At 37.2% G+C, this 17,005-nt stretch overlaps 1 protein-coding gene across 1 annotated transcript in view; it reads left to right on the forward strand.

Moving 5' to 3' along the window:
• Positions 1 to 17,005, forward strand: part of CNBD1 (cyclic nucleotide binding domain containing 1) — a 506,061-nt gene that overhangs the window by 40,594 nt on the left and 448,462 nt on the right. Inside the window, exon 3 of the mRNA XM_070075280.2 lies at positions 7,908 to 8,021. Within this exon, the coding sequence (XP_069931381.2) occupies positions 7,908 to 8,021 (114 nt within the window). The remainder of the gene's footprint in view (positions 1 to 7,907; positions 8,022 to 17,005) is intronic.

Raw genomic sequence — 17,005 nt, forward strand, 5'->3', positions numbered from 1 at the left:
ATCTCAGAGATTTCTCTATGCTCTGCCAAATCTATCTTCTTCCAGGGCACAAAGCTAGACTATATTTCCCCAAATCTGTAACACTTAAGTATCTCCAAATATAGTCATATTGAGAGTTATGGCTTCATTATATGAGTTTTTGGGAGCACAATTCAGTTCATAACAGTTATTAATATTTTTAAAGCTTTATTTATTTGAAAGCCAGAGATACAGAGCAAGAGAAGCAGAGGTACAGAGAGAGAGATATTTTCCATCCATTGGTTCACTTCTCAAGTGGCCACCACAGCCAGACCAGCAGCCAGAAGCTTCATCCAGGTTTTCCATGTGGGTTCAGGGACCCAAGGACTTGGGTCCTCTTCCACTGCTTTCCCAGATGCATTAGCAGGGAGCTGGATTGGAAGCAGAGTAGCTGGGACTTGAACCAGCACCCTTGTGGGATGCTGGAACTGCAGGCTGGAGCTTTACCTGCTATATCACAGAGCCAGCCCCAGTTGTTAATATTTAAAAACCTAAAACAAAGTCTGTAGGATCTGACTATTTTAGACTTCCCATGAATAAGGAAGAAAAGTGGGCTTTAGAGTAGGATTGTGGCTCCCTGTTTGGAGGCATGCTCTCTTGAGTTCACCAAAGTTTTTATACCTGCTTGACCACTATAAACATTTAATTTTGTGATTCCTGAATGCAAAGCATATTGCAAGGGCTCTAGAATTCTACTATATAAAGCCATAGAGTTTGGATAACTCTCCCCTTGGTCTGCTTAACAAAATTGGAGTTTTTTTTTTTTTGAATGAATTTTTTTGCAAGTGAACCTTAATAAAGCAAAGAATTCAATGTCTATATGTGGTGCTTACTCATAGCCTGGGAAATCATGTAAAGTAACTTCTGAACAATATTCAAGTATCAATTTATCATTGGGTTCATCATCTGTTCTCTAATCCTACTATAATTCTAAATATTTATTTGTCTAATTCTAGTTTACATTTTCCCCTATACCACTTCTCTTATGTTTAGATGCTTTCATTTACAGATTTCAAATGGCTTTAGACAATGTTGCATTCCCACAGAATAAGAGACTCAGAATATGAGTAGATTGTCAACTTTTCATGACATGGGATATACATCATTAACATCATAAGACACTCATGCTTTCATTCTGAAAATCATGGCATCTCTAGCTGTGGCATTTGACCCTTCCAATTCCGTTTTCACATATTTTATTTCTTGGACACACTACTGTTGGAGATTTAAATCTTGAACACTGGGTCCATGTACAATAGCCACTGCATCTTGGAAATTCTCAATGATTAAGAGAAGGAGGCAAATCAATCAAGGATAAAATTCTGTTTTTGGTATAAGCTTTTTTTTGCCACTCTGAAGATAATCTATTCAAATTGCAGTTTGTAACAAAGTCCCAAGTCTTATAGCATGGACTGTGAGTAGACAAAAATACTGTATTTTTGTCCTTTTTTTGGTTTTATTTTCTTCTTGTATAAAATGAGGATGATAGGAATATCTCATTAGCATCATTGTATAAGGATTGATTGACCCTAAATATGTAAGTTGACTAGAATAGTGCCTAGCACATGGCAAGAACTAACATGTTTTGTTAATGGTGGTGAGTGGGGGAAGGTTTATTCCAGAAGTTAGGAATATTTGTCTTTTAGGTCAATTTAGTTTCCATTTGTACCCTGTAGTAGAGTTAGAAAACTGTGGCAGTGAAAGAACAAAATGGAGAGAAGTGACTCAATGGGTGGGGCAGGTATGTTGGAGAATAAACCAGAGAGGGGTCCTCAGTCACAGAGTCCAAAGACACCTCTCTTACAGGTAGAGAGGGTTTTATAGGGTTGGGTCTGAAGTATGCTAGTTTTGCATCTGCTGCAAATTTTGCAATTACAATTGGTGGGCACAGGGCTGAATATCATGCATGGGGCAGGAAGGGTTGGGTGTTAGACAGGAAGTGGAGCAAACATAGCAGTTGGGTTAGGTGGGGCTGAGTTTTTGTCAAGCAGGAAGTGGGGCAAATGTATGGGGACATCTCACTCCCCTCTTGCTTGGTCCTGGGGTGCGGCTGTGAATACACCTATGGCTTAATATATTCTTGGCTTAATATATTCTGTGCTTTTGCCCTCACCCATTCTCCTGGACCCTGTTTAGTATGTAAAAAGAGTCAACCTGCTGAAGTGGGGGGGGTAATGATTTTTAAGGGGCTCTGTAGGGATTTTAGCAAAAGCATAGTGTTAACATACTCCCTTGTCACAGCCTGGGCTATGGTGGTGATGTGATTAGTCAAGATTCATTGAAAACAGATTGATAAGATTGGTTAAGACAAGATAGGAATAGGTGTATCATACAAATGGTGACTAGAGTGCCACATAGGGCAAGGAGCCATTTGAGACATGGGGTTAGTGAGGGTATTCTTGAGTGAAAAAAGCCATTTGATCTGCCATCTCTGTTAGTCAGTTGGCACTCTGGTGTTCCAGACCTGACTTTTTAGTGACGAAACAGCATTATTCCTTTAGAAAAACACGAAGTCCCCTGTTTTCTGCAGTTAGAATATCAAGGTCTCTTCTATTTTGGAGAACAATTGCAGCTAGGGAGTTAATTGGATCTTGAGTAGCATTGTGAGGCTATCTCTTTGAGTGGAAAGCAGAATGGTTAGAGCTAAACTGATACATGTTAGTCCAGAGGCTGATATAACCCCCAGGGCAGCAAGGCAGGGTATTGCTTGGATTGCCCTCTTCAGTTTGAGTTTGGTGGCTAAAGGCGTGGGGAAGATTTGGTCTTTGTGTTTGACCAATAAGCAGGGGATAATTATTGCCAAAGTTTGAGTTCCCATCCATCTGTTTGGGAAAGAGGATTAATATCAGTTCCTGAAAAGTAATAGCGGGAAATCATCTGAAATACATGCTGCCATGTCTTCCCTAAAGAAGCAGTACTAGGAAGAGGCATCTCAATTAGCGTCTCCCTCTTGTTCAAAGGTTGAGAATGACAATGCTAGGTGCATGGCCAGGAGACATGAGAGTATGGGGTAAGCAGATACTGAAGGATTCTCTGAAAATTGCCTATTCTCAGAAGTGTCAAGAAACAGACAGGTGTTTGAGATAGGTAATAACCTGCACTTAGCCTTAATATGTCTTCTTCCATATATGTTGAATAAGGGGAGGTGTTGTAGTTCCCCTCCTCTGACAACAGTCTGAGGTGATGTAGGTACTGCAGGCAGATTCATGTAGCCTAGCCTGGAGGGAGTACATAGATGACAGAGTTTTGGAAGGGATTTGATTCACCCGTTGTTGTGGAGTCAGAATTGTCAATGGTGTGCCTGAGGCGGGTGTTGAGATTGCATTGTATCTGGAGGACCCTCTTCCTACATGAGTAATGCAGAGAGTGGGTGGAGAGGTAAGTGACTGGACCTTTCCTACCTTCCCTAATATGTGTTTAATCATGAGAGATAACTTGGTGAACTGGTTTTATAATCCTTAAAGGCCCTTTGTGAAAGTGTTTTGACAGGTCACAGATCCATTCAGAGAACTGTATTATATGTGGATGATTTTGATGTTGGCAGAGATCATGGTGCGCACAGGAAAGTCATGGAAAATAGAGGAAATAGGAATCATGCAGATCCAGCAAGATTCTGTTTGGGTGTAGCTTAATTGCTGTAAAAGAGAGTATGCTAGGGAAGACTCTTATTGATGTAAAGAGGAAGGGATGTGGCTAGGGTTAGGGAGGAGAAAAAATAGAAGGAAAAGAAGATAAATTGGGTGGAGATAAAGTTGAAAAAAGTGTCTTTCAGCCATCATCCTAAACACAGACATCAGGAGTAGCAAAGGCAGAGCTGAACAGGCATAGAGGGAGCTCTTCCAGGAGTGCATTGAGGAAGAGCGTGAAGTGGCGAAGGGAGAGATGGAACATCAACAGGATTGTGATGGGTGAGGGTTTTGGCAGTAGCTGGAGGGTGGGTAATCTTCAGAATGGTAGGGCTTGTGAGGAACAGGAGAATGTTTGGAGGAGATGAAATGGATCTGTGGACTCACAGGTTGTGGGGGCAGAGGAGCCTGGGCACTTTCAGTTGTCCACTGTCAGTGTCAGAGTTCCTCAGCTGGCAGCTTACGGGCAGTCTATTGGGCTATATTCTAGCCGCAGGACATGCCTGCTGAGGACAGTCCATTTTCCAGTGGCTCTTCTGACCACAGGTAGGACTGGGCTTAGAAGGGGGCCTGGGGTTAGGGCAGGCCTTGGCCCAGTGATCAATATACAGTATACAGATTCTAGGAGGGTACATAGCTTTTTGTGCTGATTATAGATGGCTGTGGCAAGCATCTTATATTTTAATCCAGTAATTTTGTCCTTTTGTAATTTATATCCTCTCTATTGTTAGACAGGAAAAGCTGTGTTTAAAAGTTCTTTCTGGATAATTTGGGGACCCTTCTCTAGCCTCTGTAACTTCTTTCTGTTATCCGGAGCTGATTGGGAAATAACGTGTAAATGGAGGCAGTAAATAAAGTGTAAATGTTGGGGTAGAGACTGAAAACAGCAAAGGATCTTCCATCAGCCAGGAGGAAGATCTGTCCATCTCGAGTTTCAGGATTCATGATGGTTGCAATTCAGCATAGCCTCTGAAAAGTGAGAAAGAAATAGGGCTGGGTTTTTGGAAGGTTCCTGAGTAGTTTCTCTCAGCTTCTCATAATTGATGGCCTTAGGGATATCTTTGTCCATTCCTGCCATGAATCAGTAATCATATGGTTTCTAGCCTTTAAGTCAGCATCTCTATGTTGGTAAGTCCAAGGCCAGGGTCTCTTCTTGGGGGACTGCAAAGGCTGCAACCAGACTATTGGCTGCATGATGTCATTGAAGTTTATTAGCATGAGCCTTGGCAGAATATCAAATGAGTTCTTTTTCATCCAGGGTTAAGGTAGAAGTTGGGATGATATAAATACTACTCCAGGGAAGCTTAAAGGATTGGGTAAGTTGGAGGAATTCTTTTGGGTAAAAGGCAAGATTTTCCAAGAAGGAGACCACATGATGTCAATTTGAGATAGTTCAGACACAGAAGAGGGAACATGGGCTCTACCTGTGCTCTCCATCCCTCTCCATTTCAGTCCACAAAGAAGGAGAAGGGAAGCATGAGCCCCGTGAACAGAGGAGAAGGTAAGGTAGGAGAAGGTGTTTCTGCTGGAGCAGAGGAAGCACTGAAGGGAGTGCCAAGATTTTCATGTAAGCTGGCAGGGCAGGGAGGAGACTCATCAGGTAGATTGAAGGGGTTGACTTAGCTGGGATGCTGGGAAAAGAAGAGAGTTGTTCAGACTGTAGCTTTGAGTTGAGAAGAGAAATCTGATAAGCAGAGGAGTCTTGGCAAAGGGAAAGGCGAGAGCAGAGAGAGAAACGTTGAGCATAAGAGACCTCTGACAACTTGTTTTGGTGAATGAAGTTGCGCATTTCCCATGGGAGAATTTGGAAGTCATAGGTACCATTTTCAGGCCATCAGTGGTCATTATCCCACTTGTATTGGAGCCAAATTGAATTATAATAGGAAATAAAGTTTTGAGTTCAATATCATGTTTCATTCCCAGGCAAGAGAGATTGCTTAGAAGGCAATTTAGTGGAGAGGTGGAAGGAATTGGGGAAGCCTGAGAGTCCATCCTTGGCAAGCCTTAGTCCTTAGGGATCCAGGTTCTGCATCAGGACATCCCAGAGTCAAGGACAGGGAACAGAAAAGTCTTCTGGAAAGACAAGACAAACAGGTGAGGGTAGGGCATCCCCTAGTCCCAGCCCATAAGCCAGTCCCACATGGACTCTCTGAAAGCAGAATGGAGACCTTCCAGGCACCACAGAAGGATCCCAAAGACGGGAAAGGCTTATCAGAGGGCACTGGTGACTAGAAAATCAAATGTCTACTGTTGGATGTAGAGACTGAAAACAGAAAAGGATCTTCCATCAGCCAGATTTGCCAAAGGATAGGAGAGAGGGTGAAGGAGGTAGAGCAGGGACTGGGAGTCAGAGTTCTCAGGGCCCAGACATTAGCCTGGGAAGAGCCGCCACTGTCCTTAGCTTCCTGGGTTGCAAGAGACTCATCAGGTTAGAGAAAATTGTTAGAATTAGAAAAATGGGTATGGGCAGTGCTGAATGTTGCAGTTGGGTTAGGAGGCATTGGGGTCTGTCAGGTGGAAGTGGGGCAAACATATGGTTGGACTAGGTGGGGCTGGGTGTTCGTCAAGCTGGAGGTGGGGCAAATTTATTGGCACATCTCACTCCCCTCTTGCTAGGCCCCTGGGGTGAGGCTGTGAATACACTTGTGGCTTAATGCATTTTGTGTTTTGCCCTCTCCCATTCCCGGGCATCTCCACTTACTAGTTATGTGAATGAGTATGTTTTTCAGCTTCAGTTTCAGTGTAGAATAAGCAATACAGTATACCAACGTTGTTAACTTGTACAAGTATGCAATGAGAGAAAAAAACAATGTAAAGATCTTAGAGCAATGTTTACAATATATCAAGTACCTAATAAAAACCAGGTAGATATGTACAACATCATTTGAGAGACTATGTCCCAAACAGGAAAAAAAATCTTTGGAAAGTTTCCAAAGAAATCAGTGATTAGATTTCAATAAGAGTGGATGCTTGGTCAAAGTAATGTATATGGTGTGATAAAAGGCATGAGAATGCCTAATGTCATATTGAATAATATCCACATTAAATATAATTCTTAAAATATGAAATATTTGTCTTGTATGAAGCATCAATATAGTGTCTTAGGAAGTTTAGGCAAGAGGAAGAAAAGCTGTTATAAATATTTCAGAATGTGTTACTATTTACATAGAAAATGAAATAAGAAAAACCTTCTCTTGAGGATTTTTATATTTATTGCCATAAGGCAGATATTGACTGAGATGTTTGTCGGTGTTCACAATGAAGTATGACCATTTTTGATAATTATTGAAAAGAGCTGTCAAAGCGAATGGCCTAGCATTTTAAAAAATTGATCAACTTTGCATGGCAGTTAATCAAAGATTGAATGAGGCAGATTTTCCAGAAAAAAAGGAGCCGCCTGATAGTTAATGACAATTTGCTACATTTCCATAGACCTTGTTTATTGGTATAGTGAGTCAAAACCTGACTGCATGGAGGAATCATCATGGGTAGGATATTTCAAGAAAGAAACAAATCCAGACCCTTCTCAACAAGTTCATTATTCATCAAGAAAAAAAGATAGAAATGAATTTAAATCATCTAATGATTGAGTTTGGTTAATGCTGATACCTTCATCTAATACATCTTTATTCCAAACCTAAAATAATAGTGTATGAGATTTTCATAAATTATTGTAAAATTCCAATATATGCTTTCTAGAAATGTATATGTATGCTATATGAGAATCATTTCAAAAAGATTTTAACTATAAGGTATATTATGTAACAGCCCTTAATCAATTACAGAAATGAATTTTAAAAGATTTTATTCATTTATTTGAAAGTCAGAGTTATGCAGAGATAGCAGAGAGAAAGAGATCTTCAATTGGCTGATTCATTCCCCATAGGGCTGCAATGGCCATGGGCAGGCCAGGCAGAAGCCAGGAGCCAGAAGCCTCCTCCAAGTCTCCCATGTGGGTGGCATGGGCCCAAACACTTGGGATATCTTCTGCTACTTTTTCCAGGCCATTAGCATGGAGGTTGATCAGAAGTGGAGCAGCTGGAACACAAACTAGGGCCCATATGGGATGCCAGTTTCCTGGGCATTGGCTTTACCCCTTATGTCACAGTGCTGGCCCGGAAATGAAATGTTTTAAGAAGCTTCAGCATAAAAATTTTGGTGTAGAATCAATTTTTATATATTGAGATAAAATCTTCCCTTTGGAAGCTTAATTATCCTATGATACTTACCATTTCATTTCTCTCTCTCTCTCTTTTTTTTAAGTCAGAGCTTTCTCAATATTGGATCAGCTCACAACACATTTATGAAGCAATATCCTAAAATATTCCTTCACAAGAAACCCACACTGCCTAAGACTTTCAAGCAGGAAAAACAAAGGTAATGATATCTTCTGAGAACAAGGTTGATGTGTGTGTGTGTGTGTGTGCGCACACACACACAAACATGCTTGGCACAAGTGGAATCCAAAACCTGGAAATAAATGTTGCATTACTGGTACTGCATGCTAGAGAATCACCAAACAAATATATATTATTGGTAGGTAAGAATGAATTCCTTTTCTTATTGAGCAAAGATATCTGCACGTTGTTGGGATCCTATTCATTTAAACCTTTTATCAAGGAATTACCCTTCACTAATGAATAGAAAGGAATTAGAGTATTATATAGGGTATCATGAAAAACTTCTCCGTGGAAATGGTTGGAGTATTTGTGGTTAGAGACTACTTGGAGGTAAGGAATGCATTAAAGAATAATGACACTCACAGAGCAACTGAGGGACATTTGATAAGTCCATTGGGTGTTGCTTCTAGGTGGATATGTATTTAAATGTGTTTCATGTATTTCTGAGGATAAGAATGTGCTGTTTTAGTGTGTTGCAGAATGTGTGGCTGTCTTCCCTGTGAAGGGTGAGGATGGCCCCTTTGGAGCAGTAATATTCTTATATCAGCACAGCAACACCTAGAAAAGATACTCATCCTCCTTGGACAGAATTTTCCCAATTGTTCCCTTTATCAGACAGTGGATATTCAAATCTTCCACTGCATTCTACTCCAGTAGAATTGATCTAACCCACCCTTGGCCACCCCACTGCCCTATATAACTTCTACTGACATATCCATAAAATTGTGTTTCTGCATTTACTTACTCATACTTGTTTTTCTGACATTTAGCAGCAGGCCTGATGCATAGTTGGGGTTAATAATTGTGAGTTGCCTATGGGCAAACTATTTGCTGGCTCTATCAGGGAGTTGATCATTAATGCATTTCAATTTATTTATATCAACAATACAAAGATAAAAATTACAAGCAAAATTACTGTAACAAATATGTTCCTGGGAGTTGGAGGGTATTAGCATGGGAAACATCAATCTATTTTATGATCCTAAGCTTTTCTTTTCTTTGTAGCCATAGGGCAGTATTATGTAGAACATATCATACTAGTTACCTGGGAAAAATCTCTGGAAGATAGAATCACTCTGCCCTTTGAAGAATAATTCTGTTAAATTAATAAAAATTCTCATGAAAAAAAGATATTCAAGTATAATATTTTGTAAGACCTTATATACCATCTAGATCAAAATATGTCTCTAGACAGTAGGGCTGCCTGGGATGATCACACAAGGCTTATACTGTGATTTATAAAACCAACATCAATATGTAGGAATATCTAACAAAATGTTTTATACTATTTGATTCCAAGCATACACAGTTTTCTAATGTCTTAAATTCGTATGAGACATGTAAACTTCACCCTGTCTCTAATAAGGGAACAGAAGTATTTTGTTTTTGTTTTTAACTTTTGTTTAGTAAATATAAATTACCAAAGTACAGCTTATGGATTACAATGGCTTTTCCCCCCTCATAACTTCCCTCCCGCCCGTAATCCTCCAAACTCCCGCTGCCTCTCCCATTCCATTCACATCAAGATTCATTTTCAATTATCTTTATATACAGAAGATCAATTTAATATATATTAAGTAAAGATTTCATCAGTTAGCACCCACACAGAACATAAAGTGTAAAATACTGTTTGAGTACTAATTATAGCATTAATTCACATTGAACAACACATTAAGGACAGAGATCCTACATGAGGAGTAAGTGCACAGTGACTCCTGTTGTTGACTTAGCAAACTGACACTCTTGTTTATGGCGTCAGTAATCTCCCTAGGCTCTTGTCATGAGTTTCCAAGGCTATGGAAGCCTTTTGAGTTCGCTGACTTTGATCTTAGTTAGACAAGGTCACAGTCGAAGTGGTGGTTCACTCCTCCCTTCAGAGAAGGGTACCTCCTTCTTTGATGGCCCGTTCTTTCTACTGGGATCTCACTCACAGAGATCTTTCATTTAATTCCTTTGTTGTTGTTGTTGTTGTTGCCCGAGTGTCTTGGCTTTCCATGAATGAAATACTCTCATGGGCTCTTCAGCCAGATCTGAATGCCTTAACGGCTGATTCTGAGGTCAGAGTGCTGTTTAGGACATCTGCCATTCTATGAGTCTGCTGTGTATCCCACTTCCTGTGTTGGATAGTTTTCTTCTTTTCACTTCTATCAGTTAGTATTAGCAGATTAGCAGACACTATTCTTGTTTATGTGATCCCTTTGACTCCTAGACCTATCAGTATGATCAACTGTGAAATGAAATTGATTAATTTGACTAGTGAGATGGCATTGGTACATGCCACCTTGATGGGATTGAATTGGAATCCCCTGGCACATTTCTAACTCTACCATTTGGGGCAAGTCAGCTAGAGCATGTCCCATATTGTGCACCTCCTCCCTCGGCAACAGAAGTTTTATGAATAGCTGAAAAGTCCTTCTTGCCTTCATATTTCCTCTTTATGCTACCACATTGATGTATTTTTTCAGTTGAAACATTATTTTTTTGAAGATTTATTTATTTATTTATTTGAAAGTCTGAGTTACACAGAGAGAGGAGAGGCAGAGAGAGAGAGGTCTTCCATCTGATGGTTCACTCTCCAATTGGCCACAACAGCCAGAGCTGAGCTGATCTGAAGCCAGGAGCCAGGAGATTCTTCCGGGTCTCCTACATGGGTGCAGGAGCCCAAGGACTGCTTTCCCAGGCCATAGCGGAGAGCTGGATCAGAAGTGGAGCAGCCAGAACATGAACTGTCATCCACTAGGGATGCCTGCACTACAGTGCTGGCCCCTGTTGAAACATTATTTTGAGAGGAATACAGAAAGTACACCAATGTCTTTTAATACTGTTGGTAATGGAATACCATTTTCATAGTTTTAAGAAATTAAGATGAGACCCAAAGCTTTATTAATCGCAAAATTGTAGTTTAAATGATTTCCAAATATACAAGATTAGGAAATACACGATATCAATTAAGAATTTTTTTTTAAATGTCAGAGAAGCCAGTTAGCTTAAGCAGGGGAAATTTTAAGGATTGCATTTCCGAAATGGTTGGGAGCAGAGCTAGCTTCGCTCTTAAATGATTACTGCAGGACTCAATCACCTTCCATTTGTGTGTTTTATATTGCTGGGTTGATTTCATCTTTATGGTTTGTATGGTAAGTCTATAGCCATTTACCTTAAAGTTCAGCAAGTAGAGAGGTGGTCTCTTGAAACAACCTTGACAGAAGACTCATTGAACTCTCATTAAATTATATCACATCCCTGGATTGTTTCTGTGTCTGGTATAAAGGTTTCAATTGCATGACCACATACTGTTAGGAAATATTGTTGGCACTACATGAAAGCATTTGGGATAAGAATAAGAGAGGAAATGGAATATCAGAAAAAATTTAGGCTACTGTTAGCAGAAAAATGGTGAATATGTCTATCAATTTTGATTAAAAATTTCTTGAAGACACACTAGTCAGTAGAGGTTGAAAATATTAAAAGGAATGACAAATTAATACTCTGAGAAGAGGCAATGAGCTTTGAAGTCAAATATACAATGAGAAAGATTGCTCACATTTTTGTAGAGCAATGGAACATATTAATATCAGAATTAGAAGGGAAAAAGAAATTTTTTAAAAACTTAAACAGTATCAATAACCACCCCCACAAATAATTCCCTAAATAATTATTTGGTAATAGGACATCAGTATTGCTTTACTTTTTTGTATATAAGTGGCCAGGAAATAAAGGCAAAAATAGTCAAATGAGATTACATCAAACTAAGAACATTTGCATAACCAGCGAAGTAAGCAAGAGAGTGAAGATATAACCCATAGATTAGGAAAAAATATTTGCAAGTCATACATCTGATATTAGGAATTAGTATATGTATATGGAACCAAACAATTCAGTAGCAAGAAAACATCATGATTAAAAAATGGGCAAAGATTTGAATAAGTATTTCTCAAAAGAAAATATAAAATGGTCAATAGGTACATGAAAAATGCTTAAAATCACTAGCAATCAGAGAAATGCAAATGGGATCACAGTGATATATCACCTTGGGGCTGTTAGAATAGCATTTATCAAAAACAATGAAAGATATAGATGTTGGCTAATATGTGCAGAAGGGCAAACCCTTCATATTAGTGGGAATGTAAGTTGGCAAAGCATTATGGATACTCAATAAATTAAAAATAAAATTACTACCAATGGCAAAGGAAGACCTTTCTCTCTGTCTCTCTCTCTCACTGTCCACTCTGCCTGTCAAAAAAAAAAAATAAAAAAAAATAAAATTACTATGTTATCCAGCTATCCCACAACTGGGTATAATCCAAAGGAAATGAGATCTGAATGGCGAAGAAATATCTACAGTCATGTTCTTGACGTTAGTATTCACAATAGGCAAGATCTAGACTAAAAATAACTATCCATGATAGGAAAATGTGGTCTTTACAATAATATTCATGGGGCTGATATTAGTGCACAGCAAGTTAAGCAACAGCTTGTGACACTAGCATCCCATATCAGAGTGCCAGTTTGAATTATGGATGCTCCATTTCTGATCCAGCTTCCTACTAATGCAACTGAAAAAGCAGCTCATGACAGCCTAAGTACTTGGGTCCCTGTTACCCATGTGGGAGACTGGGTTGGAGTTCTGGTTCTTGGCAGCAGCCTGGCCAAGACCTTGTTGATGTGGCCATTTGTGTAGAGAACCTGCGAATGGTAGATTTGCTGTGTTACTTTAAAAAGAACACTAAATTGTGACCAAGAAGACTTGATTTGAGTGTTTGTTTTTGTTTTGTCCAATAGTGGCAACATGACTTTAGGGAACTCTCTTAACATTGCTTGTACTCAGTTTTTATTCAGAAAAAAATTACAATATTAATGACTTTTAAAATAATTTTTATTTATGTAAGGTGAACAAATTCCATGTAGTTCATATACAGATACTGGAGCATGGCGATACTTCCCTCCATCCTGTCCACACTCAACACCCTCCCTCCTCATTCCTTTCTTAGTCTCTCTTTTAATTTTTATAAAGACATACTTTCAGTTTATTTTATAGTCATAAGCTTAACCTTTCACTGAGTAAAGAATTCAACAATTAGTAAAAAAAAGAATAAAAAACACTCAGAGGTATGCATTAAAACAGTTTTCAATTGTACTAGCTTTTATTATTGCCACAGATGATAAATGACAACATCATGGCTTTTTTCGGTTCTTTTTGCATTAAATTTTTATTTGACATGTAAATATTGTACATATCTTTGGGGTACCATGTGATATTTCAATACGAATATAAACTGTGTAATGCTCAAATCAGGGTTAACATGTCTATCTCCTCAAACATATATCATTTCCTGTGGAAAACAACTAATATTCTTCTTGTAGTTTTTCTTTTTATAAAAATATCTGCTTGTACAGTATATTTTCACTCTTCATAGTTGCCATATAATGCAATGAAACAAGAGAACTTACTTCTCCTATCTAATGTAGTACCTATTGACTAATTTTTCCCTATCCCTCTCTTCTTATTACTTAGCCCAATCTCAGGTAATCACTGGTCTGTAAATTTATACCAATATGAGAATGAACTATTTTAGACTTCACATGTGCCAGATATGCAGATTTATTTTTCTGTGGCTGGCTTAATTCATTTAACATAATGTCTCCTAAATCTCAATATTTTCACAAATGGTAGGATTTCATCTTTTTCATGACTGAATACTATTCCAGTGTATACACTTAAATATACCATATTTTATTTATCCATTTATCAGTTGAGTGGTACAAGTTGATTCAATTTCTTGGCTAGTGTGAGTAGTGGCAATGATATTTTATGTATATTATACTATCAAGAAATTCTGCTTCTTTCAAATATATTAAATATTAATAGCAACAAAATATGCAAATCACATTATATAAAATATTATTATGTTTAAAGGGGATACAAAATGAATTGATTTCTGAATTCCAATGGCAGATGAAGTTAGTGATATTAGGGTTATCATTCTAAAATTCTTTATGATGATTATGTGCAGTAATTAATTCATCTATTACCAATAAATATCATGATATTTTTGACATGAAAATCTTATTGCCAAAGCCATAGTATTTTGAACAACTTTAATTCAATAAAGAAAATGAGCATCCTCTCAGAGTTATATCTACATTTAGAAGATGTGATTATTCTAAATGGAATGACTTGAACCAAATGCTTCTTAATTCTATACTAATTAATTTTAATTAACTTAATTTTGTTTTTAAGTATTCTATACTAATTTTAGACACTTTTGCTAAAAATAGCATTTTACTAGCTTTATCAATAATTTGATTTTATTTTTAATGACATTGAAGAGCCTTGCAAATATTGTGAAACCAGATGATTTGTTGCAGACTATATCTGTGAATTTGATAGATGATATTTTAGAAATTTGATTGTAATTTTCTACATTTTTAAAATTCTAAGATCAACCCTTTAGGTGATTTCTACCTAGAATAAACAAACTGCAGCTCAATCTCTGTATTTAAACAATTACTTAAAGTAAAACTCTCTAAATTTTGATCATGTCCAGTAGTCTGATGAGAAATAATTTTAAGATCGGTGAACCTGGCTTAGGATAGGAAGTTTTAGTGCCTGTGATTTAAGTGTGTAGGGGAAAATTCTATCAAGAAATTTTATAATTTTGTATAAAATTGGACATTATAACCACATGCCTACATTCAGCTTTCTATTATTAATTAATCCAATGAATATTCACAAAGTATTATGTAGCGGGCACTATGTTAGTTTAGGGTGAGTAGAACACAACTATAGATCCTCTAGAATTTATTTTTTAAAAAATTTTAATATTTTTAATAGATTCAATGTGATTTGTAGATAGAATACTGAGAACATGATATTCCTTTCTTTCCTTCCTCCCTGCCTCCCCCTCTCATTCCACCCTCTTTCCTTCTCTCTTTCTCTCTTGTTTTTTAAGTTTTGAGATAGTATATTTTAAAATTACATTACAGTAAAAAGGCTTAATACTTCACTTAATAAGAAGTTTAACAAGTAATAAGCAAGAAGACCCTAGTTTACTGGGGATGTGGAAAACAGCTATAAACAGTAACTGAATGGAAAAATGACTGTTTTATCCATACACAGTAAATTTTAAAGTAATCACAGATCATTAAAACTATAGTGGTATAACATTCTTAATTATTGGTTTGACAAAGTTACAAGATGGTGTTTTACAAAACTATGTTGGCAACAATTCTGATACACAGAGACATTTCTTTTTTCTTTCTTTTTTGCATCTATGTTCATTAAGGGTATAAGTCTGTAGTTTTCTTATTGTGTCATGTCTTTGGTTTGGGTATCAAAGTAGTGATGGCCTCATAAAAAGAATTTGGCAGAGTGCCATCCTGTTCAATATTTTGGAATAGTTTGAAGAGTATTGGAGTTACTTCCTCTTTGTTGTCTAGCATTCAGTCTTAAAGCCACGAGGTCCCAGGCTTTTTCTTCTTGAAAGACTTGATTATTACTCCACTCTCATTGCTTGTTATGCGTCTGTTCAGGTTGTCTATGTCTTCTTGATTTAATCTTGGTAGGTTATATGAATCCAGGAATTTATCCATTTCTTTGAGGTTTTCCAGTTTATCGTCATGTAATTCTTCATAGCAGTTTCTTATGATCCTTTGTATTTTAGTGGTATTGGTTGTAATGTCTCCTTTTTCATCTCTAATTTTATTTGTTTGAGTTTTCTTTCTTTTTTCTTTGTTATTCTGGCTAGAGGTTTATCTATTTTGTTTATCTTCTTAAAAATCAACTTTTTGTTTTGGTGATCATTTGCATTTTTTTAACTTCAATTTCATTTATTTCTGCTCTGATCCTTATTATTTCCAGCCTCCTGCTAATTTTGAGTTTGGTTTTTTGTTCTTGTTTCTCAAGTCTTCAAATGCATCATTGTATTTTTAATTAGAGACATTTATCCTTTTTTAATCTTTGCACTTAATGCTATAAACTTTACTCTTAATACTGCTTTTTTTGTACACCACGGGTTTCAATATGTTGTGTTTTCATTTTCATTTATTTAAAGAAAAGTTTTGATTTCCTTTTTAATTTCTTTAGTGACTTGTTGATCATTCAGTAGCATGTTGTTTAATTTCTAACTATTTATGGGTGTTTTATTGTTATTCTTGCTGTTGGTTTCTAGCTTTATTCCTTTATGGTCTGAGAAGATAACACGGTTTGATTTCAATCGTTTTAAATTTGCTAAAACTTGAATTGTGACCTAATATGTAGTCTATCATAGAAAATGTTCCACGTGCTGTTGAGAAGAACATGTATTCTGTAGCTGTTGGGTGAAATGTCTGTAGGTCCTTTTTCTAGATAGTATGTTTCAACTCTGATGTTTCTTTATTGATTTTCTGTCTGGGTGATCTGTGCATCGATGAGAGTGGGGTGTTGAAGTTTCCCACCATTATTGTATTGGAGTCTATCTCTCTCTTTAGGTCCGAAAATATTTTCTGTATATTTCTGTGTGGCCTTGAGTTGGATGCATATATATTTATGATTGCTATGTCTTCTTGCTGAATTGAACCTTTTATCAAAATATAATGTCCTCCTTTATCTCATTTTACATTTTTTTGATTTAAAGTCTGTTTTACCTGGTATCAGGATAGCTATGCTTGCTTGCTTTTGTTTTGCATTTGCCTGTTATAACCTTTTCCAACCCTTCACTTCCAGTCTGTTTGTATCGTTGTGAAGGGTGTTTCTTGTATGCAGTATATGGTGGAGTCATGGTTTTTTATCCATTCAGCCAACCTAAGTCTTTTGATTGGTGAATTTAATCTAATTGCATTCAAAGTTAGTATTGATAGATAGAACTATTACCTGTCATTTTGTTGATTGGATAAGGGTTCCATCTGCTGTTATTGAATCTGGTGGTGTCATTTGCTTTCATGATGTTTATTTCTAACACAGGACTCCCTTCAGAATTTCTTGTA

This window comes from Oryctolagus cuniculus, chromosome 6 (assembly GCF_051225735.1).
Source record: "Oryctolagus cuniculus isolate XC-2025 breed Fujian yellow rabbit chromosome 6, ASM5122573v1, whole genome shotgun sequence".
NCBI classification, from domain to species: domain Eukaryota; kingdom Metazoa; phylum Chordata; class Mammalia; order Lagomorpha; family Leporidae; genus Oryctolagus; species Oryctolagus cuniculus.